This window comes from Phodopus roborovskii, unplaced genomic scaffold (genome assembly GCF_943737965.1).
Source record: "Phodopus roborovskii unplaced genomic scaffold, PHOROB, whole genome shotgun sequence".
Taxonomy (NCBI): domain Eukaryota; kingdom Metazoa; phylum Chordata; class Mammalia; order Rodentia; family Cricetidae; genus Phodopus; species Phodopus roborovskii.
In genome coordinates, this window is record NW_026125407.1 from 1 (window position 1) to 27,741 (window position 27,741).

At 37.9% G+C, this 27,741-nt stretch overlaps 1 protein-coding gene across 1 annotated transcript in view; it reads right to left on the minus strand.

The window, feature by feature from the left end:
* Positions 1-6,148: 6,148 nt before the first annotated feature.
* Positions 6,149-27,741, minus strand: part of LOC127215282 (cubilin-like) — a gene marked incomplete at both ends in the record, with an annotated part of 174,129 nt that continues 152,536 nt past the window's right edge. The window contains 10 exon segments of the mRNA XM_051175657.1: positions 6,149-6,248; positions 6,250-6,296; positions 6,298-6,356; positions 15,931-16,109; positions 16,111-16,146; positions 18,969-19,060; positions 19,063-19,109; positions 21,171-21,371; positions 24,890-25,039; positions 26,914-27,070. Of these exon segments, the coding sequence (XP_051031614.1) occupies positions 6,149-6,248; positions 6,250-6,296; positions 6,298-6,356; positions 15,931-16,109; positions 16,111-16,146; positions 18,969-19,060; positions 19,063-19,109; positions 21,171-21,371; positions 24,890-25,039; positions 26,914-27,070 (1,068 nt within the window).

A 27,741-nucleotide genomic window follows, 5' to 3' on the forward strand; every position in this document is an offset into this window, starting at 1 on the left:
CCTCTTTCCTACAGGACTACATTTAACTTTCTCAGTATGATGGAAAGGAGGGCCTTTCTCCCTGTTGAAGACAATAGGGTCCTAGAAGTAACAGGGACTTTTATTCAGGTTGACTTTACTTACAGGGGTTGAGGATGTGATGGCCATTATCCTGAACTCTTTACCTGTGGTGAATCTTGAAGTTCTAAGTAGTTCTGTGAGCAGTCTTATGAGGTCAGCTGTAATTCCCACACAGTTATCTTGATCTGCTAGCGGCCGGGAGGAGCCTCAATGATCCCAAGTACAGGTGGAATATGGGCGTGTGATGTTTCCCAATTGAGGTGATGAAGTGTTTGTGGGTCAAAGTTGCAACATGTGATCCCCAAGGCCTAGGGAGAGGAGAAAGAAAAAAATACAAACATTTTAATCATATCATCTTTAAAATCGTGATCTAGCCTAGCCAACAGGAAACATTTCATTATTCTTTAAGAATTTGATGTATGCCCTGGTGAGGCAGTGCTATAATCCCAACCCCCTGCAAGCTTGACATGAAGGATGAAGTTCAAGGCTAGCCTGGCAACAGTGAGACCGTTCGTTAAAGAAAAGGAAAAAGCAAGCAGGGAATGTAGCCCACATGTGTTTAATAATCCACTGGAATTATAATTAATTTAGATATAATAAGCATGCGTTGCTTGTAAGTGCCCGAGGACTTATGTATTTCTTAATGCCTTAAAATACTTACTGTCCACAAGTATCGTGGCATTAAATCCTTGTTTTTCAAAAGTGACATCAGAGACAAACTGTAATGTAGAAGTTTCTCGAAGAGATAAAAGGAGCAGGTATTTGGGTACCACAGAATTTTCCACCTAAATTTGATGTTATGCTCCTACCATCTGCTATCTGGAAAAAAAATGAGTTCATAGTAGTGAATTACTAGAGGAATTATTACTTTACACTGAGGTCTCTCTAGATCAGTACTAAGGGTCTTTATATTGCTGTTCTTACAAACCACGGTTTTAATTTAGATTGGTAATACTATAATGGCTTTCAGTAAAAATCCAGTATGATGCCAAATATATTTCCTCTCTTAGGAAAAGTAGTATATAATTTAAAAACAAAACAACATGTGTCTGTGGGCTTCTCAGACCATTCTAGTATCTCTGATGCCTGAATTACTGGTATTTCCGGAGGCTCTTATTTATCTTCTTTACTCTCAAGATGCCATCCAGAGGTTGCTGCTAAAATGAAGTCAGACCCAAACTCCTAACTGCTTTTTACCCCTCTTAATACAAGGCCATGCCCATGACAACAGTTGTCCAGGCCTAATGGGATGGGCTCTCCTCTCACCTCAGACCTCATGGGTCTCTTTTCAGCTGTCTACTTGCTCTGAGCTCCTTGAACATCCCAGGCCAGTCCTGCTTCACAGCCATACACCGCTTTCCTTTGCTGGACCCTCTTCCTGTACTGGAATGTCTTTTCTATGATTCCTTCAGTTTAGCCCCATGTTTCACACCTGGGTCCCTTGGCTTCAACAGTATGTATGGCATAAACAATGTTTCATCAATACCTAGTAAGTGCTTTGATTATTCACCCACTATCCACCTGCCTTGGTTTGTTTTGTCAAATTGTGCCAAAGTACTTAGACAAAATCATTTATGAACAAATAAGTTGATGTGGATAGTGCTAGAAGCTGAGAAGTCTTCAAATTCCAGGGCTGCCTCCAATGAAGACCTTTTTTTACCTTCTGACATGAGAGTCTCATATTAGAGACAGCAGCTTATACCAGCTCTGCATAGCTCTATCTTGTATGAAGTCATTCATACCATCCTAAACCCCATTATCATGACTTCATCTAACCCCAAGTTGTCTCAAAGCTCCCCCAATACCATTAGCTATGGATTTGGGAGTTTTGTGTTCCTAGGGTGATATACTTTCATATCAAAACCCCTTTCGTCCCTAAAATGTTCTCCCCAAGCCCTTCTCTATCTCTATAAACGGCTTAAGACTAAACTTCAGTCGTACCCAACTCTTCTCCATTTCCACTATAGCCATACCTGCCTTCTTAACACCTTCTAAAAAATCACATCAATGTTGCATCACCCCTGTGCCAGCAGAGCACGGCTCACCAATCAGCTGCACGGAGCACCCACAGGGGTTCTCCATCATGCTGCTCTGGTGTCTGATGACCTAGGTTATACTCTTATTCTTCCTGCAGAGCTACACCTTGCACCTAATGCAGAGTTTTTCGCTCTTTACCCCTATCTGCAAGCCCCAGCCAATAAGCTACAATGTCTCCCTCTCACAGCCTCTCCCTCACCCGCCGCTGCCTCTGGCAATCTCCCCCTTGGTGGCATATTCTCTCTTGAAGATTGATAACTACTAGCCAGGGAGCCTCAGCTCATAAATCACCTCCTCAGAGAGGTCAACCCCACATACCAGTATCATCCTGTTTTATTTTACTCTAATCAAACTGTATCTTGTTTTTGCTTATTTGCTTTAACCAAACTCCCTCTCTACAAGAATGTGAATTGCACACATAGGGGCGTGGAGCTCTGCTCAAGTATCTAGCACTGAGAACCATCATGGCTCTTACAGCCCTTTAAAAACATCCAAGAAAATAATGATGGATTAGATATCCCTCAAACACCTGTTAAAAACACAACCTAGGATTTACTTTCTGTTCATATGTCACCGATTTTAACTATACTTTAATAATGAGTTTCTGTGCTTATGTAGCTCAGATGAGCTAATACAGAATACCATATCAGTCAAAGATCTTAGAGCAACGCTTCTCTAACATTGTTATAAAATGAAGGTGCAGAATTTCAAAATTAAAAGTTAGTAATAGCTCACCACTAGATGGCATAATATCTCCTATATGAACTAATGTCAATTCCTACAGAGTGGAAAAGTGTTCTGCAATCTAATGCCCTTAATTTACAGAAAAGAGTTGCAAGTTTAGGACAATATACTTTTCTGACAGAAAATGGAGTTTCATTACACCCACCTTGGTCTTCACAATCATCAAAAGCTTTTTCACTTTTGTATCATGTGCCTGGCTTATGTTGGGTCTTGTGTGTACCCAAAGGCATAAAAGCACTCCTCTATACCTTCACAGTGTTCACTGACCAGTGAAAAGAGCCAAAGTAACTTAAGCATATGTGTATATATGTATTTATATATTTCTCTATATATATATTTTTTACAATATGTATGAGGAAATACAAAAATATTAAAGAGTTTAAAAAATAGAACATACTATAAAAAAATAATTATGTTGGGAAAGACCATCCATTTCATGCCAAGAAGCTTGGGTCTCACTCTATAAAGATCAGACATGGGTTTTAAATAGAGAATGGTAAAGTGAAAGGAAGTATGAGGAAGAAGCCCATACTGGGTAGAAGGTGGCCCTGTGCTGCAAAGACCCCATTCATTCAATCACAGTTAAAGTGGGAGTCTTGCAACAGATTGGAGGTACATAGTTACAATGGCATGGCTCCTAGACTCCCATGCAACTAACCCAGCATTCTTTATGCCTCTCTTCTGTTCTATGACAAGATCAAATCTCCCACCCTGAAGGACCCTGCACAACACTGGGGCAGGATTGCATGTCCTATGGTGTCCTGAACAATAACCCAGCCACACTTGCTTCCTAGGAATCCTTTGTTTCCTGGTATCACTGTGACACTTGCCTAACATGCCTATAATAATCAGCTCAAGAGAAAAATGATATACTCTGTCTCTAGGTCTCAGTCATGCATGACTAATGTCTATAGTGACATAGTGGCGAAGCTTGTTGTCTGGGGCCTGCTAATGAGAAAAGCTTCCTGCAGGACATACTGGAGGAGGCACTTGCCTACATACTGTGTTGAGAAAAAAGGAGGGTTGGGGCTCAAGTGTCCTCTCAAGGGTTGGTGTCCTCAGTAATCAACCTTCCTAAAAATACCCTATGTAGGCAGATGTGCCTTTTTAACAGCTAGGTTTTGGTGGGTTGTTCAATACCCAGAGACTGTCATAATAACAGTTATTTGTCCTTGCGGTATAAATCTAGCTTTTACACTATTCATAGAGTTGAGTCAACTTAGCTTTAATAGAGTGTGGTTTTATTACAATATTTAATAGACAATTTAAAATGTGGTAGTAAATATTGACTATCAACTTAACAAGATCTAGAATAACTTAAGAGAGCAATCTCTCCTCTGGGCATGTCTTGGGGAGTTTCTTGATTGGATCAGAAAGACCCCACCCTAAATTGGGTAATGCCAATCCATAACCTGGGGTTCTGGACAGAATTTAAAAAGAAAAAATGAGCCAAGCATCAGATTTTATCCCCTCTCTGTTTCCTGATTGTGGACATAATGTGACCAGCTACCACATGCTCCTACTCTCATGGCTTCTCTGCCCTGATGGGGTTTGTCCTCAAACCATGAGCTGGAATAAATTGCTCCTTTCACTGCACAGGCCTATCCCTCTAAGGAAGATATCTCAAACTTTCACATTTCCAGCACTCTCCTTTCTTTTGTCTGCCCGGTTTGGGAAAAATTCCTCTTGATGCTGCCCTATTTCTGTCAAAATGACTTTAGGAAGTTCTATGGCCACAAGTTCTTACATATCACGCATAACACTCACAGAATGGCTCTTACAAATCAAGTCAACTAAGCAGTGTAGCACTCGCCTCTAATCTCAACACTGGGGAGGTAGAATAGGAGGATCTCTATGAGTTCAAGGCCAGCCTCACTACAGAGCAAATTGCAGGACAGGCTCCAAAGCTACAGAGAACCCTGTCTTGAAAAAAAAAATGTTATAATCACGTCAACCCAATTTACCTCACATGCAGGACCTAAGATAACTTACTAAGTTCAGTTTCTGCTCACTTCTAAAATAATCATGGGGGTGTGTGTGTGTGTATGTGTGTGTGTGTGTGTGTGTGATGTATGTATACTAGCATAGGTGTGTGCATGCACATTCCATCACACCAAGGACACTACTTTTCACTTTGGATTCAGGCTTATGAAGCAGGGATGCTTTTACCTTGTTGGGGGCATCTCATCTACCCTTTTTTTTTTTTTTTTTTTTGGTATTTTTAAAAGGAAATTCCACAATCTCTGTGCCTACTGGAAATAACCAGAGGGGGGGGGGAATGGAAGGATTGGTCAATGAATCATTATATAACACAAGGTGCACCCTAATGCACATCATTTTTATTCTGAAAATAGCCTTGAGAATGCTCTATTGTATGATTATTTTAAATTAAAGCAATAAGAAGTCATGTTATCTAAGAGTCTCATTTGGTAATAAAACTGGGTTTAGATCTACCTAATATCTACCTTCAAATCTTATTAATTTTCCATAACCTAGAAGTGGGTTTTTAATAACATCTTAAGCTGTACCTGCTACTGAGTCTCATTTTAGAAAAGGATTGAGCTTGAATTGACACACATCATACCACACTTTGTTATCTCTAGTTCCTCATAGACTCCCTCGGACCAACTGGCTTCTATCCCTATGTCTTATTAAAATGGTTCTCATCCAGTGAAATAACTTTCTTGATCATAGCCTTTCTTGGCCTGTAACCCAGCTTAACAGCACTGGCTACCAACACATCACTTGGAAAATCATCTTCCCTTGACTTCAGTGCATTCACTGTTCACCGCTGCTGCATGCTTTTCTCACTCATCTCTTTTCTTCCCTTCATCTTCTATCCTTGCATTGCATCCCTGGGTATCTTTCCTAGAACTGAATGGGAGCATGGCTGTCTAGCTTCATGCTGTCTAAAGAAGCATGATTTTTGGAACTTTTTAGGAAGCTTTGGATGGCATTTACATAAATAGGAAGAAAGAAAAAACCCCAGACCAATTAAGAGGTACTTCTTTTGCACTTCAGATGTCATCTATATTAGAAATTGCCAAATTCCATTGAGTATCTCATTCCATATGCCTATCTTCCACTCCTCACAAGGCACTGAACAGAACAAACTAAATCTTGAAGTGAATGTTAAAAATCACTTGAAGTTTGAGTCATGAGAGCAGACATGAACTTGAATAGGAAACTAGCATCTGTAATACATACTGAAGCTGCTGTGAGCAACAGTGCTCCCATTTGAAGACTTCTAGATGGTAAGCTGGAACAGAGTGTTTCAGAGTAGATTCTTATAGTACAGTAGTCTTACCTGCACATAATCATAGTTGCAGCTTCCCTGTGCTGTTGGTGACTCCAGAGAAAACTTCGTGAAGGTGAGATTAATGAGTTTGTTTTCAGGTGCAGTTATGTCCTATGCAGTTTAGACCTTTGTCATAGTATCCATTTGAATCAGAATCCAGGAGAGACAAAAGTATTGTTGTCATCTGTCAGGTATCCACCGCATCCACTCTGTGGTCCTATGAAAGCAAAGACACATCAGTGTGCAGATGAACAATAAGATCTTAACTTTCTTGTGGAAGGTTTTTGAAAAGGGGGAGGTTTACATTCTCTACCATGTATTTGTGAACATTATCTAAATGGTTCCAAGTCATTAGCAGGCATGCACATGTATTCCTCAGCTTTTCTTGGCTCCTTACTTATTGTGGTCATTTGAAAGAAAATGGCCCCCAAAGCGAGTAGCACTATTAGAAGGTATGTCCTTGTTGGAGGAAGTGTGTCACTGTGGAGGTGGGCTTTGTGGTCTCACATATGCTCAAGCCAGGCTGAGTGAAATCTTGTTGCCTGCCAATCAAGATGCAGAACACTCAGCTACTTCTCCATTAATATCTCTGCTTGCATTCTAGCACATCACACTGTAACGATAATGGACTAAACCTCTGAAAATATACACCCACCCCGGTTAGATGTTTTCCCTATATAAGGGTTGCTATGGTCATTGTGTCTCTTCATAGCAATCGAAACCCTAACTAAAACACTCTCTTTTTATTCCCATCACCCACTCAAGTTGCCTCCTTTTCAGCATGCATAGTTACCTGAGAGCAAGTAACCACATTGAGGTACATGCATGTGCTTCTCTTTAAGCTATTCATGTGATTTATTTGAGCTTTTTCCTAACCTTAAAATACTCAATTTTCTGAAAATTGAGTATTTTGCATATCTTAAGCTGGTGGAAAATGTGTACATGTCTGACTTTTATGCTCTACTTTTGTGAACCCTGCCAAAACTGAAAATTTAATTTATGAAGATTTACCCAATACCTCTAAGAAAGTTGTCTCCCATTCCGGTTTTCATTTAAATAGTCTGACAGAAATAGACTGTTAGCTTTGTAGTCTAGTTTACATTAAATTACATTCTCTGTATTTTTTACTTTTCCAGCCCAAGTCATGAGGAGACTGGAGAACAAAAGAACTTCATTAGAGAAAAATTGCCTACATTTAAATTCAACAATTAGTAATACATAACCAAATTACAGGAAACAGAGTACTCTACTGATACCTGCATGTCTACTGGGTGGGGGGAGTAGAAACTAAACCCCTTGGGTTTAGGTTCTGTCGATTCTACAATCTAGTAGGTATATTAGAAATGACACAGGAAGAACATAAAATGAAGGAAAACTTATTAATGATTTCTAAAGAAGGCAATAGATTGAATTAAGTTCAAAGTCATCACAGTAAAAATAGCATAAAACTAGTGTTCAAATTAATGTTCTACAACTTGCACTAAACACAAACACAGCTAACTTCCTCTGTCATTGGCCTTCCATCTGTTTCATTCCAATTATTTCTCTACTATCAGTGAAAAGATTACCCTCCACATTGGGGGACATTCAGATGCTTTTTGGACTTGATGAGAAGTAGAAACAACATTGGCAACTTGCTTAGCTCTATCCACAAAGTACAGAGGGCTTTCAGCACAGGCACATGCCTTGGGAGTCCAGGCTGCCCTGTCCGCAGCTTCTGAGCCAGGTAAAGCTATAGAGTATTTACATAGCCAGGTATTCTCTGGTGTTGAGAAAACCTTCCAACAGGCCTGATCCCTGATACAGCCACATCTAGTATATAGGTCAAAATTAATCTGAAACATAAGTACTGCCATAGTACACTTGTGCTGCTGGTGGGTCAGCTCATGAATCATGCCTGAAAAATACAGAGAACCAAGCATGAGCAGCTTTTATCCTGTTGTGGGCTGTTACATAAAGGGAACCAATTAAGCTTATTGGCTTGCATAGCATGGAGCAACAATTACATTATTAATGAAATAGAAAATATATTTAGATTAACACCCTTAATATTCAAGGAAGTGTACTTAGGAGTGAAGTCCATAGAAGTAATAACAAACAAACCATTATAATACTGAAAGATAATTAGATTCCTAAAAAAGGAAAGGGAAATTTTAATTTTGCAGGACATCATCTGATTATTTGCTATAAGGTATATAATGCTCCAGTACCATATTCAACTCAGGCCTTAAGGCTGCATAGAATAAGAACATGTAGGAAATAGGATTGAGATAATCCAGTCTGGGCTAGAAAGAACTCCTCATCCAATGTTAAATGAAAATTATGTGTGGGAAGACACAATTTTGTTCTGAAAACCACAAAACAAGTGGAGGAACATATCCAAGGCTCAAGACTGGGGCATGAAAAAACCTCTGATTTTATCCTATGGATGGTGGGAACCCACTTGGAGGCCCCTCCCCAATAAGATATATATAAATATATATATATATATTAAGATATATATATATATATATTTATATCTTATTTATTGTATTGTGAGTGCAAGGTACATGTGTGCAAGTGCCTGTCAAGCCAGAGGAGTGCATAGTTAGTTAGTTATCTTGGAGCTGGGATACAGGCTCTGTGAACCGCCACCCTCTGTGGGTAAGGGAACATACGATTAGGCATGAAAAACAGAAAAGAGCACAAAGGTTGAATGAAAACTCACATCAGTCATTTCATTGCATACAACATATTAAATGCTAAATTCCCCTATGGGAAGAAAAAGCCAAACACCAAATATGCTCTTCAGGATTAAGGTTAGATGTGAAAGGGTCAACAAATGTGCTGTGCAAATATATATGCACACGTATAAACAGTTTTTAACCAAATGCCCTTTGGGCCTGAAAGAAAGCTATGCATATTATTCTAAATCAGGAAGAATTGAAATTATTATTAAGGTGTTTTCAAAAGTTATTGTATAATAGCATGATCTAATCTCCCAGGAGGATAGAGTAACTTTAGGCATGATTGTTCTTTATAGGATGCATGGATCCCAGTGAGTGCCTTTCACAACCTCCCAAGATAAACCTACTAGTTAGAGCTGGGATTTCTTGACTGTATGAAGGAGTTTTCAATTTAATCAACACTGCAACCCTATAATTTTGTAAATTAGAAAATGAAGACAGAGTAGCTAACACACTGTCCAAGGCCGAACATGTTAGAATTACAAACTGGCTCTGGTACTCCAAAGCTTACACACTGTTCAGGAGTTTATCAAGCACAGGACTTGCTAGACTCACCATTACATCCTTCAAATCACTGCACAATAAGTAAATAGGGAATATTGTAAAAACAATGGAGGAATACATAGAACACAAACAGCTATTAGATGAATCTTTGCCTTCTAGTATAGGGTTAGAAGAGAATTTTTATAATTAAATCTATTTCTTGGTTTATAAAGTTGTTGTTTTATTATGAAAACGTATATTTGCACACATACATATACATATATACATTAGCAAATGACTTTTAGCCTAGAGTGTTAGCCCATTTTCAAAGACATTTTTCTAACTTTCATGCCATATTTGACTACATCATTCAGCAGAACTGCAGTAAAAAATTCACCAAAAGACACAAAATAATGACTATATAAGACAGTGTAACAGGTAGTCTCATAGTAGGGAACTGCTTCTTTTGCAACAACAAATGATGCCATGTTTATTACTTAAGGAATCTCAGTCTCTGAGTATTGGTGTAGTATGTCAGTAGGTAGAATGCATTCCTTAACTTGCAGAATTCAGGACATATTAATAAACATACTCCCTTTTAAAGGGAATATGATTTTGCTGGCTGCTGACAATTATATAAGTTAAAAAGTTTAAAAAGGAAAACATTCTATTTAAAAGAAAGCAAAGTCAATAGTAGTGTATTACTTGGATGTCACAAGACTGATGATGATATGAGGTAAAATTTGTAAGATCCGGAAATCCAACAACCAATAGTTTTATAATAATAATTTAAATAAGGCAATGGAGTTTTTGTTTTCATTCATGTGTTATCTCATACTAAATATTTAGCTGATATTTTTTTTTTAAACTTTCACTACCCTGGTGTTATGCTACTTGACAGTGACAGAGATCCATTCCCCTTCTCTTAGAACTTACTAAATGACCTTGACAAGTTGTTTAATTCCCTTGTGACTTAATTCACCTACTTTTATACATGACTATTTGACAATTGTACCAATCAGGGTTACACCAACAGAATAAAATATCTAAATCCCTTTATTGTTTTTCAGAACCCTGAGGTAAAAAAAATCATTAAATTGAAGTCCATAATTTGGAGCTACTTATCTTTTTGTCATACAGAGTTATTATTACTTATTACAATATAGACAGACTGTGCTTGGGTCTCACTATATTTACAATTATTTAAATTATATTTAAAGTATATTATTTACATAAATGAAGGTATTTAAATATCACATATAACAAATTATATTACATGTGACTATGAATAGGAATACATAAAGGTAATTATGTTATAAATACACTATATGTAAATATATAACTATTCTATGTGGTAGTATTATGCAGTATAGCAAAAAATAATGAATGTACTATTCAGGACTGGCATCTTATGATTTAAAAACAGAATCAAATGAAAAGATGAACACAGCTTGGTTTCTAAAAGCCATTTCCCTTATTTGCTCAAGGACAGACAATCCTATCCTTCCAGACTTGGGTCAAATGTAGTCATTCAGGGGGCAGGGACACTGGATGTAGATGATACCGGAATATGTTTACTAAAAACCTTTCTCTTACTTTATCTAATATTTAACTCCCTCTCTCCTACATGATTCTGTAAGGTTTTGATGAACTCTGCACTAGCTGCTTTCTTTGTCCCATTCACACATTCTAAGCTACTCAAATGCAAATACTCTTTTCAGTGAGTCCCCAAAGAATAAGCTGCAGATACCCTTTTGTTTAGCTTTATCCTCAGGGGACAGCTGATCAACAGTGAAAACAAGCAGGCTTGCAAGGGGCTGAAATGGGCGTAGTCTAGCTTTCTTTAAATGGGTTTACAGTTTCGGTTCATCTCATTCCCTCAGGCTTAGTAAAAGGAAGCAAATGACATTAAGAAACCAGACAAATAGCATCCCTGGCTGCTTTCAAGTCATACCCCACCCTTGCTTCCCTGAGATTTACGTGAGTAGTGATTTATCAAATTATTCAACTGATAACCTGGCTATCTGATTGCACTTGTCTTCTAGAAGTTGAGGCAGTTGGCAGCCTGTCTCCAGCTGCTCAGAGGCGCCTAGAGAAACACACACATATTTTTAATGTCAGTGAATGTTTGAAAGTGCATTCTTTTATTGTCACGCTACACAATTTCAGAATGCCTCTCAGAGTTTAAACTTGACACCACAACTGGAAAGGCTAAATATAATCTAGGAAGTGGAATGAATTCTCAAGTGGGCATGAGAGAGTCCCCCTCCATTTGCTGAGACCACGCCCTTCATTTCTGTGGCCCCAGGCTCTCTGCAACCTCTGCCTTTTATATCCCCTTTAGAAGCCAACCATTTTTTTATTCCTCCACCTTATTTCCACCCTTCACATTGTCTACACTTTTGGCACATTTGAGAGATGTATGATAACAAGAGTATGACAATAGGTCTAGAGACCAAGCTTATGCAATTAGATATTGAGTCAGATGCAGTATCTCCAGAACTGGATGAAATGATTCCACGCTCTTCCCTGTAAAATAGCTTAATTCTATAAGTTGTGAATCAATTGAGAGAATAAATAGGTATAATATATAGTATCACATAATATATAATATTAGGCACATATAAATGTAATTTCAAAGTAGGCATAATTTACCTATTTATTCTTCAATTCATTCACACAGCCACTATTGATGGAATAAAGTTTATATCAGAGGCCTCTACAAGCCTTAGGATTTAATTAGAATTTAAGTTCTGATTTGACTTAAGTTATAAAACATACTTTAGGACAGCTACGGTATGTTCCAGGAACTAATCTACTTTACCTCTAATAGATTCTTAAGAGCTAGAAAATGGTAATATTTCAAGCTGGTCTTCTTTGGTAGATAAAAACTGAGCATAGAGAGGTTAGGGTTTCAGCTAAAGCTCCATCACAGGCAGTGGTATAGTGAGTCACTGGGTACCTGAATCCTGCCTGGCACATAGCTCTTCCCCTTTGGCCACACTCCTGCCTTTGTTGACCTCTGATTCATTCTATCCTGGCTGGACATGTGTTTTTGTACTCATGCTTCTCTCACAGCAGCCCCTGAGTTTGCCCTTAATGCTGCCTGACTCACCTCTACATGACTAATAAGCCAGGTGAAGGAAGACAGATAAGGAGTGACCTCCATCCTTGACATATTTGCTATGACCAGCAGGAGGCAGAAAGCTTAAACATGTGATTCTGGTCATTGAGGTCCCTGATATAGTTTTTTTTTTTTTTTTTTTTTTTTTTTTAATCCAGGGACAGGGATTTCTCTCCTTGGACAGCAGGGACTCCTAATGGTCTCTGGGGCTACTCAATGACTCCTATTCCCCAAAACATTTCTGGGGGCCAAGTTTAGTATTGTACTTTAGTAAAATGCATTTAGGGGATAAAAGTGAGAGCTAGGATGGTGGCTGAGTAGATAAAAGTACTTGCTATGCAAGTATGGGGCCTGGAGCTGGAACCTAATTACATATAGATGCTGGACTGACAAGGTAGCCAGTCTGGAATCACAGCCCTTGGGAAGACTGATTCTAAAACAAGCTGGCTAGCTATACTAGCTACACTGGTAAGCTATGAGCCAATTGAGAGACCCTGCCTCAATGTATAAGGTAAAGGGTACCTGAAGCACAGTCCTGCTTCAATCTTGTGCCTCCATATACACACACATACATGCATATGTATCATATATGTACACCCACACACCCAAACTCCTCAAGAAAAGAGAGAATAAAAATGAAATGGCAATGGTACATAACGTACACACCTAGCTCTGTATCTAGAAGATCTGTGTGTAACATAACGAGTAGTCACAAAAGACTCAGTGAGACACTTGGGTATGAGGTCAGTATAGTAAGGAATGGAGGCCATGAGCTGTAAAAACATATGCTCAAAGATGAAGTGTTTCATTTATAACATGTAAGTTAGTGACATCTGAAGTGAGCCCTGCTGGCAAAGGAGAAGCTAAAACTAAAGCTATCAGAAAGTTATTAGGGAAAAGCAGAATGTTTTCAATGTCAGTTCTGGAGCTGACACACATTTTCCAAACACATAGAAAGGTGGGATTTCAGAGCCATTGGTGATCTGATAAAGGGTGAGCACTTGGTCCAGAAAAATGCTCATCTTTTTTTTAGATAATTTCATTTTCCTGGGTCCTGGAAGCTCAGCACAATAATTTCTCTGACTTCCCTTCTTTCACAATTAGTTACCCATGTTGTATTGACACTCATGGGAAATACGAGAAAATTTTATGTCATGGTTAGATGCCAGCTCCTGGTGTTTGCTTTGCCTTCACCTACTCACACACTTGAGCAACAATTCCACAAAAGAAAGGAGACTCCATTTCACCATCTATTAACTACCCACCATGGATAGTTCCCCGGTTCCCTCGGTAGACAAGAAACACAAATGTAGCAAACGTGTAGGAGATGTGCACTGTCAAATAAAGTGCATGAGCCGATTTTACTGAATCTTGGAAAATTAAAGCAAGATATGCAGTAGTTATCATCAACTGTATAATCTAAACAGCAAAGCTGCAAAAGCTGTAATTAGGGGGTCTAGTTGAGATAAAACTGAACAGAAATATCCAAGAGTTACAGTAGTCTCCTCTTTTACACCAGTTGTTTATCAGGGGAGGGGTTGTTTTCCAGGCAGTTCAATAGCCTTGGAAACAAGCAACCAGTCTGGTCCAGAGAATAGGTGTCTCCTTACAGAAAAGATGGGGTGGTTTAAATGGATGAGGTAAAGAGAAAGGTGTATGCTATTAGGCAAATTTGACCTTATGGTTTATTATTATTATTATTATTATTATTATTATTATTATTATTTGTTAAATCAGTAACAAAAAGATTCTAGAGACTCTAGAACTGCAATGACATTTGTTAATTCTTTTTCCTCACCACACAAAATGACAAAAAAGCTGTAAGTTATTTAGACTGGCCAGTACACTTAGTTGTGTGAGCTAAAAAGCTTTGTAAGGCCCAATTAAAACTTAAAATACTCAAGTTCTCACTGAAAAATACAATCGAATAATTAATTCATTATTTCCTGAATATCTTCAAGTGGACAATGGCATTTACACAGATAGAAAAGTGGTAAAATTTTTCACATGAACTACAATGGCAGCCCCAATATGTGAGATCCTTCATGCAAAGTGGGTTTTTCTTTTCAAATAGCCTATACCATTCTAGTAAGGCTACATTCTGTATCCTGTGAGACTTGCTTTCAAGTCATTCTCATGACAGTTGAAAAGGGTAAGTGACAAAGCACCTTTCTAGTGCAACTGTCACCATGTCTGCCCTCCATTGTTAATGAGGCTTCAGAGACGCTTCATAGTCAAGATCTCTTGCTGTTTAATCACAAGAACCTGAGACACAGAGTTTGGATGCTAGTACCTAAATGGTGCAGCTCACAGATATCCATAACTACAGCTCCAAGTACCTTTGTCTGGCCTCTGAGAACATCTCCACATGCATGTACTCATACAGACACGTGCATATATGCACACAAATAAATAAATAAAATAATTAAAATAATAATTCAGAAAAGCATGACTAGAAATGTAGTTAAAAGTATTCTCTGTTTTCATTCACAAAGGTGGAGGTGAATCAGGCCATGGGCAAAGAGAAAACCTGGGGAAAAGGAGCCTAAATGATTTATTGTGGGAAAGTCCTCCCTGTCTTTCTGATTCTTCTCGGAGAATGGATTTGTTTGAAGACGTGTTAGATCACAGAAAATTAATCACAGCCATATTCAAGGAAAAATAAAAATACTTCCCCTGAGTCAAACAAAAATTACACCATTTACACAACTAGTATTAAAAAGAGAGCTGATTATTTTAAACGACAGGCATGCCTGTGCTCGTGTAGACAGATAATAATTATCTTTCATGTGCAGTGGCAATAAACTGGGCTGTTGTTTTCACTTTATCCTCATACTTAGCCATTCTGCTATCCCACAATGACTCTGAGACCACCCTATCTGGCCCAAATGTCTTTTCAACCATCTCTTAGATACCTCTACGTATGTACCTGACAGGCTCACCAGCTCCAAATCTAGCAAACTAAATACAATGTTCTTCCTGTACTAAGAATAGACTTAGGTACTACCTGGGTAGACAAAGGTAACATCATCTAACAAGTTGCCCTTGAGGCCACATCTTCAACTTGCATTCCCTTGTAGTATCCCAATATGCTCCAAATGCTACATTACTGATGTATTTGGCCTTCTAATGACCTTTAGTACTTCAATCCATTCTTTACCTCCCATTCCCACTTGTGCTAGTTAGAGCCTTGGCCATCTGGACTTTTGTCCTAAGGCTTTCTGTCCTTCCTTTGGTTGTTGGGCTATTGAAGCATTCCTCTTTTTTACAATCATAAAATCATTACATACATTCTCAAGAATCTTTACCACTCTAGGAATAAAGTGACCATAGTCAATGAGCCTTCCATTTGGGATTCCTCTATGTTTAAATAAAAATCATCTGGGATTAGCTAGGGGAGGGATTAAACAAAGCAGAAAAGGAGGAATAACCCCCCCCCAAAAGTCTCAAATACTCACCTAATGTCTCCCAGAAATATATTTCCCAACCTCTTGCAGTTTGAGAAGAATCTGTCTTGAACAACAGGGTCAGGCTGTTATTGGTGCTCTTAATATTCTGTGGAATCGTGGAACCACAGAACTTTCCCAAAGACCGATTTCCAATGCTAGGACCATCGAAAACCTCCAGGTGGTCATTTTGCAAAGAAGGAGGGAGCCACTTCAAAATTGTTGAACCTGTAAAATAACCTAGTTATTACTTATGCCCTCATTTATTTGCCCTTAAAATTGTACCCATAGTTCTTATGAAATTAAAACACACACACACACACACACACACACACAAAGCAAAAGACTGACAACACAGTATTCAAGCTTCACTTGGAAAGAAAACTTATAAGCAAGACATTACTAATTTATTCAAATGTGAGGCCAATATTTGCTGGGTAACTGTAATATACTAATAGTTGTGATAGGAGCTAGGGATGTAAAGATGAATAAAATACAGTTCTACATTTCAAGACAATCTAGGCATAGGTTCATGTGAGGTCAGTTTTTAGATAATTTTTTTATTCTTCCACAATTCCATGCATACATGATATACTCTGATCATATCTCCCCATTGTTCTCTCTCCCACCTCTCTCCTTCTGAATCCCTCCTGTTTCCAACAATCATCTCACCATGTTCCTATCTTTTTTGATGTACCCTATAGCATTTAACTAAAGTTGCTTGCATAAGTATGTGTGGAGGGTTACTTCTTGAATAAAGGCAATTTACTGGTGGCTACACCTTTAAGGAGCATGACTCCTTCCAGCATTACTTACCATTACCCTCCTATAGCTCCTAAGATTGAGTATTGACAAGCTGGCCTATGTTATCACTTCAATAACACGCTAGGTTTTTTTTTTAACCTCACCTAAAATATACTCTTCCTCTTTTTTCTTGTGTTGTATGATAAGTGTCATTGCTGTCTTATTTTTTATTTATATAAAAAATGCTAAGACAAATGGAAGAAAGCAGGTTTATATAAGCTGGATGGTGGTTCTTTCAGTCTCTTGTTTCCTTCTTTTAAAATGAAATTTATAGAAACATCAAGTGCAACAATATGATATAGCCAAATTACTGTATCTGGTATACAGTGTGTCCTCAGTATTAAGTTATGGTTTTATAAAATAAGACTATGGAATAATCGTGATTCTTATAAAATATGAAGTAGTGATAACAAAGAATGAACTATATTCTGTTGTGTCATTGGACTGATCTAAAAAAAAAAATGTTCACATATCAATCCCTGCATTGATGAATGGAGGCTCCTAACACAGGCCCTGCCCTGCCTTTCTAGCACTGCATAGGGGAAACTGAATGTGTACACATCGAAGGCTGGCGTGGAAGCAGGGCCTTCCCTGGCTATAGAAATGCCAGCAGAGTAAGGCACTACTTGTTTTAATATACAGTCATTCTGCTGCAGTGAGGATCACAGGAGCAAACACAAGCGTGAAGATCCCACCTGCCCTGTTCACTGAGTGAGCACAGTTGGTCAAATGTCTTCTCATCTATCCTGAAATTACTAAAGTTAAGACTCTTGAGGGGATTGGGTTATGAGAGCATTGTCTTTGTGGATGGAATTGGTGTTCTTATGAATGTGTTCTGAGAATGCCCTCCCACCCTCCACCGCTGAAGGACAAGTCTGGCACAGCTAGGAGGAATTTTCTTCTATGAACCAGGGAGTGGATGACCATGTGATGCTGAAACTGCCTATCTTGAACCTCCTAGACTCTAAAACAATGAGAATTTTTGTTGTGTCATTTATCTCATGCCATGTTGTTATAGTAGCCTGTACATCCTATACATGTAAAAAACAAACACTACCACATGCAGCCTAGACAAGCTGTGCCCATACTTCCATTCTGGGATGGGTAAGTCCTTCTGTGGCCTCTTCCTCCTAGTAGTCTGGTAGATTTTGTTCTTTTAATCCTAAAACTTGTAAGACCTTTATCCCTAGAGTACATTTTCTTCACAAATAATCTCAGGTGGGATTGACATGCTCTTTTTTCTTGTGGAACTAAATCAGTTTGATGAGACCTATTTTATATGTCATGAACCCAATGAAAACACAAAATGCTGAAAGTAAACTTCAGAGTTCATAATCACGGGGGGAAGAAGCTATCATTGACAAACAGGGAACAGATGAGTAGTCATTGTCCTAGCTTGTCAAGTTTCTATATGGAAAACTGTATACTGCCCATCAACTAGTCTTTCAGATTTCCTATTACATGCTGAACATTTTAGGTACCAGGAAATTGAAGAAATGGGAATAAACCATCTTAGGAGAAAGAAGCTTAGCATGCTATCCCTCTGGACAATGAAGGCTGTATTCTCTTTACCAGTTTCACTTGCAATAAGTAGAATTATAGAGATAATTTACTAGTGACTAAATACATATCACATAAGGCAACAATTTAGAGTTGCTTTGATTCACAAATAAAAATAAACTTTGTGTGGTAAAGTTTTATCTTCAAGAGACAAAAGGTGGTAAAATTACTCAGGACATTGGTTCAGAAGCACACTTGATGTGGGTCCAGATTTTCACTCTTCATTTAAATATATGTTACTTTCAGGAAGCTTGTGTGACCTTTTCCTGACACATATACAATTATGCTTGCATATTTCTCATTATTGCTTTAACAGCACAATAAAACATCTGAGGAAAGAATTGAACAATGCTTCTTGTATATAATAAATGTTGAACAAATGGCAACAATTTTTCCTAGTCCTTTGTATCCTCTTTGATGGTAAGGAGGGCTTGTGACTTGACAACTATTATATGTAGCTCTGTTAAAATTGTTGAGATGTTACAAGGACAGTTTTAACTGGTCAAGCTCACATTTCAACTTCAATCCCTCTGGATCTTGTGGAGGCTTTCTTGCCATATGGAACCTCTCTACCTTTCTTTAGATTCCAGCTAGGCCACTATGAGAACTTATGCTTGTGATCAGTAAGGAAGCTTTCCTGTGATCAGAGCTGAAAGTGTTTTATAAGGCAAATGTGTCTTACATACCTAAGCAGAATCACTCTGTTGCTTCTTACATAGATGCTGTAGACACAGTAGATGTTGTTGGGGTAGCTAGTGGGGTAGCTGGTGGATGAGTCTAAAGGACTCTAAAGAACCCAGCAGATTTATTGTAGATTCCACCACAGTCTGTAACAGAAGACAAACAAATGTGCACAAATGATTATTACTCATAAAATGGGCAAATCTTTGGGGAAATAGTCTAAGCTATTGTTTACTAAAACAATACGAGTTCGTACTGATTGTTCTTTACATGACCTAAGCCTCCTCACTGTGTTTATGAATCATTTTGAGTTTGCCAGGCAAGAGAAAAGGGAGAGAAATGTAGTAGAAGAACATTTTAAAGCACATTTTGGAAAGGAAGAAGTCTAAGGGGGAGAAAAAAACAGAATTAAAGCAACAAGCAGGAACATTTCATGTGTTGGGCTATGTCTGTCCCTTCACTTTAAATGACAGGTACAGAGAGATGGCATGACAACAGGATTCTCAAATAAGGCAGGGAGAATCCCATGTGTTTTCCATTCATAGAGGAAGATTATGATGTAGAAATCCCAGTCGGCACAAGTCCTCTCTGGTAGGTATACAAGTCATACATGAAATATTAGAAGTCAGTTAAAGGTCAAATGCCTCACTCTTAGGTTCTACAGTTTTGTATTTGGGTGTAAGATTAGTAAAGCTTATACTTGCTCAAATTTGTGTTATTTGTCTTCAATAAACATGAGGATATTTGTCCCATTCCCTACTCTAACTCCAGCCATTAACAGCTCATAGCTCTTTGTTACACTCAGTAGTCAACAATGTAATCACCACAAAATATAATGTTCCATTATAACTAACAAAGGTATCATTTTTCCACAGATTGCACCTAGCAAGGATCAGATGTTCCCACCTAATGATATATTCCCATGAGCATGTTTATTTGTTTTATGATTCTAAAATTATTCGAAGCTTGTATGTTTTTGTGGTGATGTTTCTCTGGTTACCAGTGAACACACTCCACTAACATATCACCAAGATTAAATACAATTTGTAACTTTTTTTTTTTGTAGGGCTTTTGTTTATTTAGCTTTGCCTCAACTCTGCCCATTTGCAGGGCAGATTCTTTTCTGTGCCAAGTCTTCATACATTCAAGCCTCTGGACCTAACAGTCAAATTAAATGTCAGATGGGCAGAAACTGCTTTATTTCGCTCAATGTCAATTACATGATCTCTGAAAACTTGTTAGTGGCTGAACAACTTCTCCACACACTACCAAGATCTGGAGCCTGTAGCAACAACATTCTTTAAGTAAATGACCCTGAAAGGGGGATTGAACCATGCTCACTAACTATACTTCAGGAAAATAAGGGGTAAACAAGTACATGAATAGACATCAGGTTCTTAATTCTCCAAAATAGTCAAGAGTACAACAAATCCCCTTCCTCTTATCCAGACAATGAGGGAATATATTTTCTACTTTATTGATGTAATCAGGCATAGGACACATCACAGAATCTCCTTTCTGGTTGCCAAGGCTCAGAAGCCAGATGTCAGTGACTGATAACAAACCATGAGATTCTTTCCATGTGTAAATACATATTTTGGTGTTCTCTGTAGATGGGCAGATTACTTTATTTGAAGAGAAACAACTTTATTTCCTACCATTAGCCATTCATGTGGCCATGCAAAGACAAACCAGACCCAGGAACAGTTTTGTGTTCTGGTTTCACTGAAATGGCTTTGCTGGATAACACTGTGACAAAATAAATGCCAATTTTCTGTTTTATTTTCAGATGGTAACTTTTAGCTAAAGTTCAGGGTGTCTACTTTTAAATTATGTATACATACATATATATTTAATGTATGCATATGTGTGTGTGCCTGCTTGTCTGTATTTGCATTACATGTATATACTGCCCACAGAGTCCAGAAGAGGGCATTGTGAGCTGCCCTGTGAGCACTGGGAATTGAATCTAGATCTTTGAAAGAGCAGGAAGTACTTTATCCACAGAGCCATCTTTTCCAGTCCCCAGTGGTTCATTTTTAAAGAAAAATAATTACTTTTTGTATCATGTACCTAGTTGATCATTTCTTTTTGCCTTAATGTATCTGAACCTTTAGGTTGGTTACATATGATGAATCTTAACAAAATCTCCTTATGTAAATTACACAAGAAAAACCATTCCAAATGACATCAGTATAGTTACTCACTGGTGACTCTGTAGGAAATCTTGAACCCAAAGTCTGTGGTATATGCATTAGAATAGAAGTTAAGTAACACTGGGCCATCCACGGTGAGAGGACTTAAGACTTCAGAACCACATATGGTCGCAAGAGGAGTGGAAGACAGGTTGTGACCTTTGATGATGTGCAAGCCATCATGATCACAGTTTCCAGTAATGGCCGAGCGATCTACACAGAGCACAGAATGACCAACATCAGAGCAGAAATGTTGTGGACACATGATGCTATAAACAGATAAAATACTACAATTCTCTAATTGATCCAGAAAGTATAATCAAAATTAAGAGATGGTTTTCTACATCAATATGTAACTTCTACCTCAGATAAAATGAATATTTATCTGAGACAAAACATGGATAGAAAAGAGAAAGCAGATAGAACTCCATAAGTAAATTCAGTTGTTACTCAGAATTTCCTTCCTCTACAGAATCATTCTCTTTACCCAGATATTATAAACCAGAGACAAATGGCCTCCAAGGGGAGGTGTGATATCTGAAGACATTTTCACTGAAACATTGGAGAACGAGATAGAGGCCAGGGAAGCTGTTAAACAGGTTTTAATACAAACGGGACCATTTCCATACTGAGTCCTCCTACCAAAACAAAAACCAAAATATAAACTAACAAAAACACCCATACCCAAACCATGCAGCTCACAATGTCAACAGTCCTGCTTTTGAGAGAAACTTTACAGAGTGACCATGAGCAGACCCATGAGAAATCCTTGATGCTTCCTGACAGATCTTTCCGATGTTCACAAAAACATCAGTTTCAGGGCTTTGTTGATTGTAAATCACCAAAGTGTCTTCTAATTTGAAGCAAAGGTATGCTTGATCTCCTCCCTTCCTGTAAGTCAGCATAAAACAATTTTCAAAGCCACTAAGTGAATGTTTGCTGCTGCCGTGTACTTGTGTTTGTAGGTGAGTGCTACTCTCCAAACATCATGGGAGTACACTTACTATGACCTGATTTTTAATAATATAAAACAGCATCATATGTAAGTAGGTAGTCCTCTTAGACATTTTACTAATGTATACACTAAGTTCTAATGTAAAAGTTATCAACCTATGCTCAATTAAACCACTATGATCAATACATTGTTTTAACCTTCCTATCTATGACTCTTGTGACTAAACACACTATAAAAAGTATATCATTGTACATAAACATTTGAACAATTTCTTATTACTTTAGAACATGATTTTTGAGTTTAAGTTATTAGAACTAAGGCAGGAATGTTTTCCAGGTTTCTCCAAAGGCTTTTTGGCAAGGTGTTCCCAGTTGACACTCCCCTATCACTTTAAGGATGTGATAGTCTTCTGAATTCTACATTCTGAACACCATACAGAGAGACCAGTGTCCACTGACAATTAATGCTTATCTCTTCTGCTCTTTGTACTACAGTCCTAGCTCCATGAGATTACTTTCCGTATATATTATTTCTTTACTCTGAACTTTTTGAACAAACAGAATCATGGAATGTAATCTTTTGTGTTAGGTTTGTTTTATTTAGTCAATCACATTGACTACAGAAATATCTTTAGTTAGCAAAAATGTGTAAGGCTGTAAGGTCGCACAATTCAGGGAAGCAATGCTGGATTTGATTCCTAATCCCACATTAGTTCAGTGTGCCTTTCAGATTTGAAGATGCAGATGTATCTTGACAGAATTACAAATTAATTGTAGTCTATAAATATATGATTTATGAGAAAGGATAAGTATGACCCAAGAGTATGTGAAAATTTCCATCCACTTGAAGGGATTTCTATTCTTGTCTTCAAAATTATCTAGTGTGTATTATCAGCCACAGCCTGGTTTGAACCAATCTTACTGTTTATCTACTGACAGCCCTTACTCTAGAATTGGAAAATGAGCAGACAAGAAATGCATGTTCTTGAGGGAACCTTCCCACTGAGGAATCAGAACTTAGGAGGTGAAGATCACAGAATATAGATGAAAGGATTCTCCATGGTGCTATTTCATAAAAGCAGAGCTGACTCTAATATTATCTACCTACTCACTCATTCAGTATTGATTGAGTACCTATTCTGACTCACAGAATTGCTTCTCTCACTGGATAGTTTTCGGCAGATGTCTGATTGTATGCACGTGTATAGAGTATAACTGTAAATGAATAAATTAAAAGTGAGCCTGACATAATGGCATAAACCTGAAAACCCCAACTACTTGGGAGTCTGAGGCATATTGCAAGCTTGAGGCCAATTAAGTCTATAGAGCAAATTAATGGCCAACTGGGGTAGTTTATCCATACTTTATCTCAAAACACAATGTGAAGTAGGCCTGGAGACTTAGCTCAGTGGTAGATTACTTGCCAAACTTGATGTATATACTTCAGTTCAATCCTCTGTGCTTGGAGAAAAAAAAAGATGCTATGTAAAATATAACAGGCTTTAGATGTGTTTTCTTTAAGCAAATTTCTGTGGTGCCTGTGTCTTTAAAGTTATTATTTTAGTTTTTCAGTTCTGGATGGAATATATAAAATGCTACTTTTTCTCTTCAAAAACCAGAAGGAAGCCAGGCCTATGACCTCAACTTCTCTGAAGACAGAGGCAAGAGTTATATGTCTGCTTGATTGATATAAGAGTTCAAGACCAGCTTGTATAATTTAGTGAGAGCCTGTTTTCAAACAAAAATTAATGGGTAGGAATATAACTTAGTTGTACAGTGCTTACTGCTCCTGCTCAAAGTCTAGTCCTCAGTATAAAGATTTTTTTATTTGTAATTTGATTTTCATTTACACTATAGTTCAGAACAGGTTTATTATTGTCTTCAATAATTTTAGAGCACTCTGGCTACATCTCTCTCATTAATGGCTTAATTATTTTTGTTTGCTTGAAATAAATTGAATCTTTGGCTATTATCAAAAGACAAGAGATGTGTAATGGTGAATATGTGGCTATTTAAACTGGTGTGGCCATTATGAAAAAGAGGACACTCAAAAAATTAAAAATAGACCCATACTATTCAGCAATTCCAATCCTGGGCATACACCCAGAGGAAATGAAGTCAGTGTGGTGAAGACCAATCTATTCTTCCATGTTTGCTGCAGAATTATTCATAATAGCCAAGACATGAAATCAACTCAAGAGTACTTCTCCTGATGAATAAAGCGAATGACACGCATAGACAGATGGTTGAATGAGAATGAAAACAATGAAGTACTATTTGGTCTTTATGAAGAAGGAAATACTGTAATTCATGGCAATATGAATAAATTTCAAGGCATTGTACTAAATGAAAAATAAAAAGATACACGGGAAAAACAAACAGCACACAATCTCATTTCTCTGTGAAATCTAAAACAATTGAGCTAGTAGAGTAGAACAGTGGTTACTATCTTCAAGGATTTCAAGGATGGGAAGATGTCTATCAAATATCATAATACTTAACCCTATTCTTTGGAAGGGAATAAACTCAGAAAATCTTCTGTACAACATGGAGATTATAATTAATAATGATGTGCTTATTATCTGTTTGAATATTTCTATGAGAATAAATTCTAGATGTTCTCAAAATCAAAAAGCGTATTTTATTAGGTATTTTAACTAGCTTGGCATAGCCATGATGCAAGCTATCCTTATCTTTATCCAACCCCTAAATCAACACTGTAGATATATGCCTTTATCAGTCGAAGTTAATTAATTTTTGGAGAAGAATAGACATACCTTCCAAATGGAAGGACACAAAGGTCAGGATGACCAGAGACTGAGAGTCCACATCTATGAAGTAGGTGCAGTTCATATTGTTGTCATATGGCTTTGGGAAGTTTGGAGAGATGATGTCACCGTTGGAGCCATTGAACCTACGTCCACATCCTACAGAAGAACAACAACAACAAAAATCATCAGGACATTCATAATCACCCAGAGCAACTATTTCATAAAGAGAAAGACATTTTCATGAAGTCTCTACAAAATATCTCTTCCAATACTCCAAATGGAAGAAGGGCACCAAGAGAATAACTTTGACTTATAAGGCTAAATGGTAGAAAAATAAAAGCTGATTAGAATATCATGAGGAATTTGAGGTGCCAAGCAGTATATATTTTGTCTCATAATACACTTCCAGTCTCACAATATTTTTAAGAAGATAAATTATCAAAGATTAAACATAATTCACATAAACAAACAAAATATATGAAAGTGAATTGCAAGCCTAGGGAAATGACAGTCTGTCCAGTGTTTGCCTTGCAAGCATGAGGACCTGATCTCAGTGTTAGAATCTAGGTGAAAATAAAATCAGGCTTCCTGGTGTGCCCTTGGAATTCCACATGTGGGGTGAGAGAGTAAGGAAGATCCCTGGGGCTTAGCTGGCCAGCCTGCCCATTCAATGTAGTGAGTTACAGGCCAATTCAAGATGTTCCATCAACAAAACAAACAGAAAAGGTGGATAGAATCTGAGGAATACCCAAGGTGTCCTCTTGGCTCCATATGTACTCATACACATATACACCTGCACACACATGCACAAACAGTGTGATATATCTCCAAGTATTACTTTGTGTTTTATTTGAAAAGTATTATATTAATTGCCTAAAGAGTTTATAAAATGTTTTCTAAATGTCTATTAGAAAACACTCCCTTTTAAATCTAAGAATAATAGCAATGACCATTGTTTTTCAAAGGTAATTTAATATGCTACTCATGATATTTATCAGATTGTCACATGAATCCCAGCTGCCCAAAATACAGATACAGAAGGCAGGGGCAATAGTACACACCGGTACTCCCAGCTATTCTGGAAATAGCGGCTCCAGGAATGTAAATCCAAGAAAAGCCTGGGCTGCACTGGAACTTCAGGGCTATCTTAGGCAACCTGGCTAGACACTGTGCCAAAACTTAAGAAGTGGGGAGTAAAAGGCTGGGAACATAGTTCTAAAGTAGTGCTTTTCTGGTGTATAAAAAGCTGTAGGTTTATCTATACTATACAGGGACTAATACCTTGCATTATTAAAGAGGCATTTGTTTTCATCTACTTCTAGTTAATGTAGTATACTCTGACTGGTAAATTATGACAATATATGTATCCTTTTACACTGAATGAATCTCTTTTTCTCTCTCTCTCTCCTCTCTCTCTCTCTCTCTCTCTCTCTCTCTCTCTCACACACACACACACACACACACACACACACAGATCATCCGAATACTCAAGCTAGATCATAAGTTGGCCATCATTACTCCCTATTCATCATCCTTGTTCTTTTATTCATGTCTGAAATATCTATTCACTGCATTATTCCCTACAATTCTTTTCCCCAAGCTTCACCTTGAACAATGTTTTGCAAATAGCGTTCATCTGATTTAGTTTAGCCAAATGCACAGGTTTGAAAACGGCTCCAGTTCCCACTAACCTCATTTGTGCTCTGCAGTCAGAGCAGGGGAGGGGGCCTTTTGGATCATACTTAGTTGACCTGGCCTTGAATTTAGCTCCAATAGCATGTATTTTTCCCCTAAACTGGGTTCAAAGTTCAGTTCATCCTACCTTTGCCCTCTCTATAACATAGACACATACAGCCATGCCTGAATCTCATTGACTGTTGAAGGAAGAGTGTCCCTCCAGGATTAGGGGCTCATTCATGTTCCTTCCCAGGATCTCTATCAAGCCAATCTCGGTGGGACTTTCCTACTGTTCCCCAAGCCAGTCTGAGGCAGCTGCCCTTCCTCATGGTTTAGATTCCAATGCTACTTACGGCTTATGAAGGATGCAGAGAAGCCCTGGCCTGGCATCTCCTCAGACTGGAAGACAGCAGTGAATATGTTTCCTGTTGTGACAATGGGATCTGGAGCCACATCCCCACAACTTGTGGCTAACAGGGTATCATTGGTCTTCAAGGTTCCTCTCCAGACCTGATGGGGTCAAAAACATGACTTAATGCTATCAGTTTTCACCTGCCAATAGTTTAACAGATTTAGGCTTGAATATAATTGTATTCAATTCTACAGAAAAAGACAAAGAAAGAAAGAAAGAAAGAAAGAAAGAAAAGAAAGAAAGAAAGAAAGAAAGAAAGAAAGGAAAGGAAAGGAAAGGAAAGGAAAGGAAAGGAAAGGAAAGGAAAGGAAAGGAAAGGAAAGGAAAGAGGAAGACTAAGTAAGTCGCACACAAATCTGGAGTATGTTCTTTGGGGAATACTTTTTAAACTTGTTTTTAAGTGGTTTATTTCATCCTGATTGCCATAAGGAGGTTGTGTTTGGTTTTTGAAGAGCTGGACAGTGAAGATTTCCTCTGATTGGTCCACTTTAGGTAACCCTACCTTCTACATGGGTCTTTGACCAGGAAAGTCTGATTTGGTTTCAGAGAAGTAACTAGAGTAAATGAGCTGAGGAGGCTGTGCACAGTCTAAAAATCATCTACAGGAATACACTGATCTCTTTTAATTCTAATTTACATGCCTATCTGACACTGATGATTTGTTTTGTCACTTTTGATTTTTGTCAGCCTTGCAATAAATTTATCAATTTTCTTGATTTTTCCATTGTATTCCTATTGTCAAGTTCATTAATTTCTATTTTCATCATTA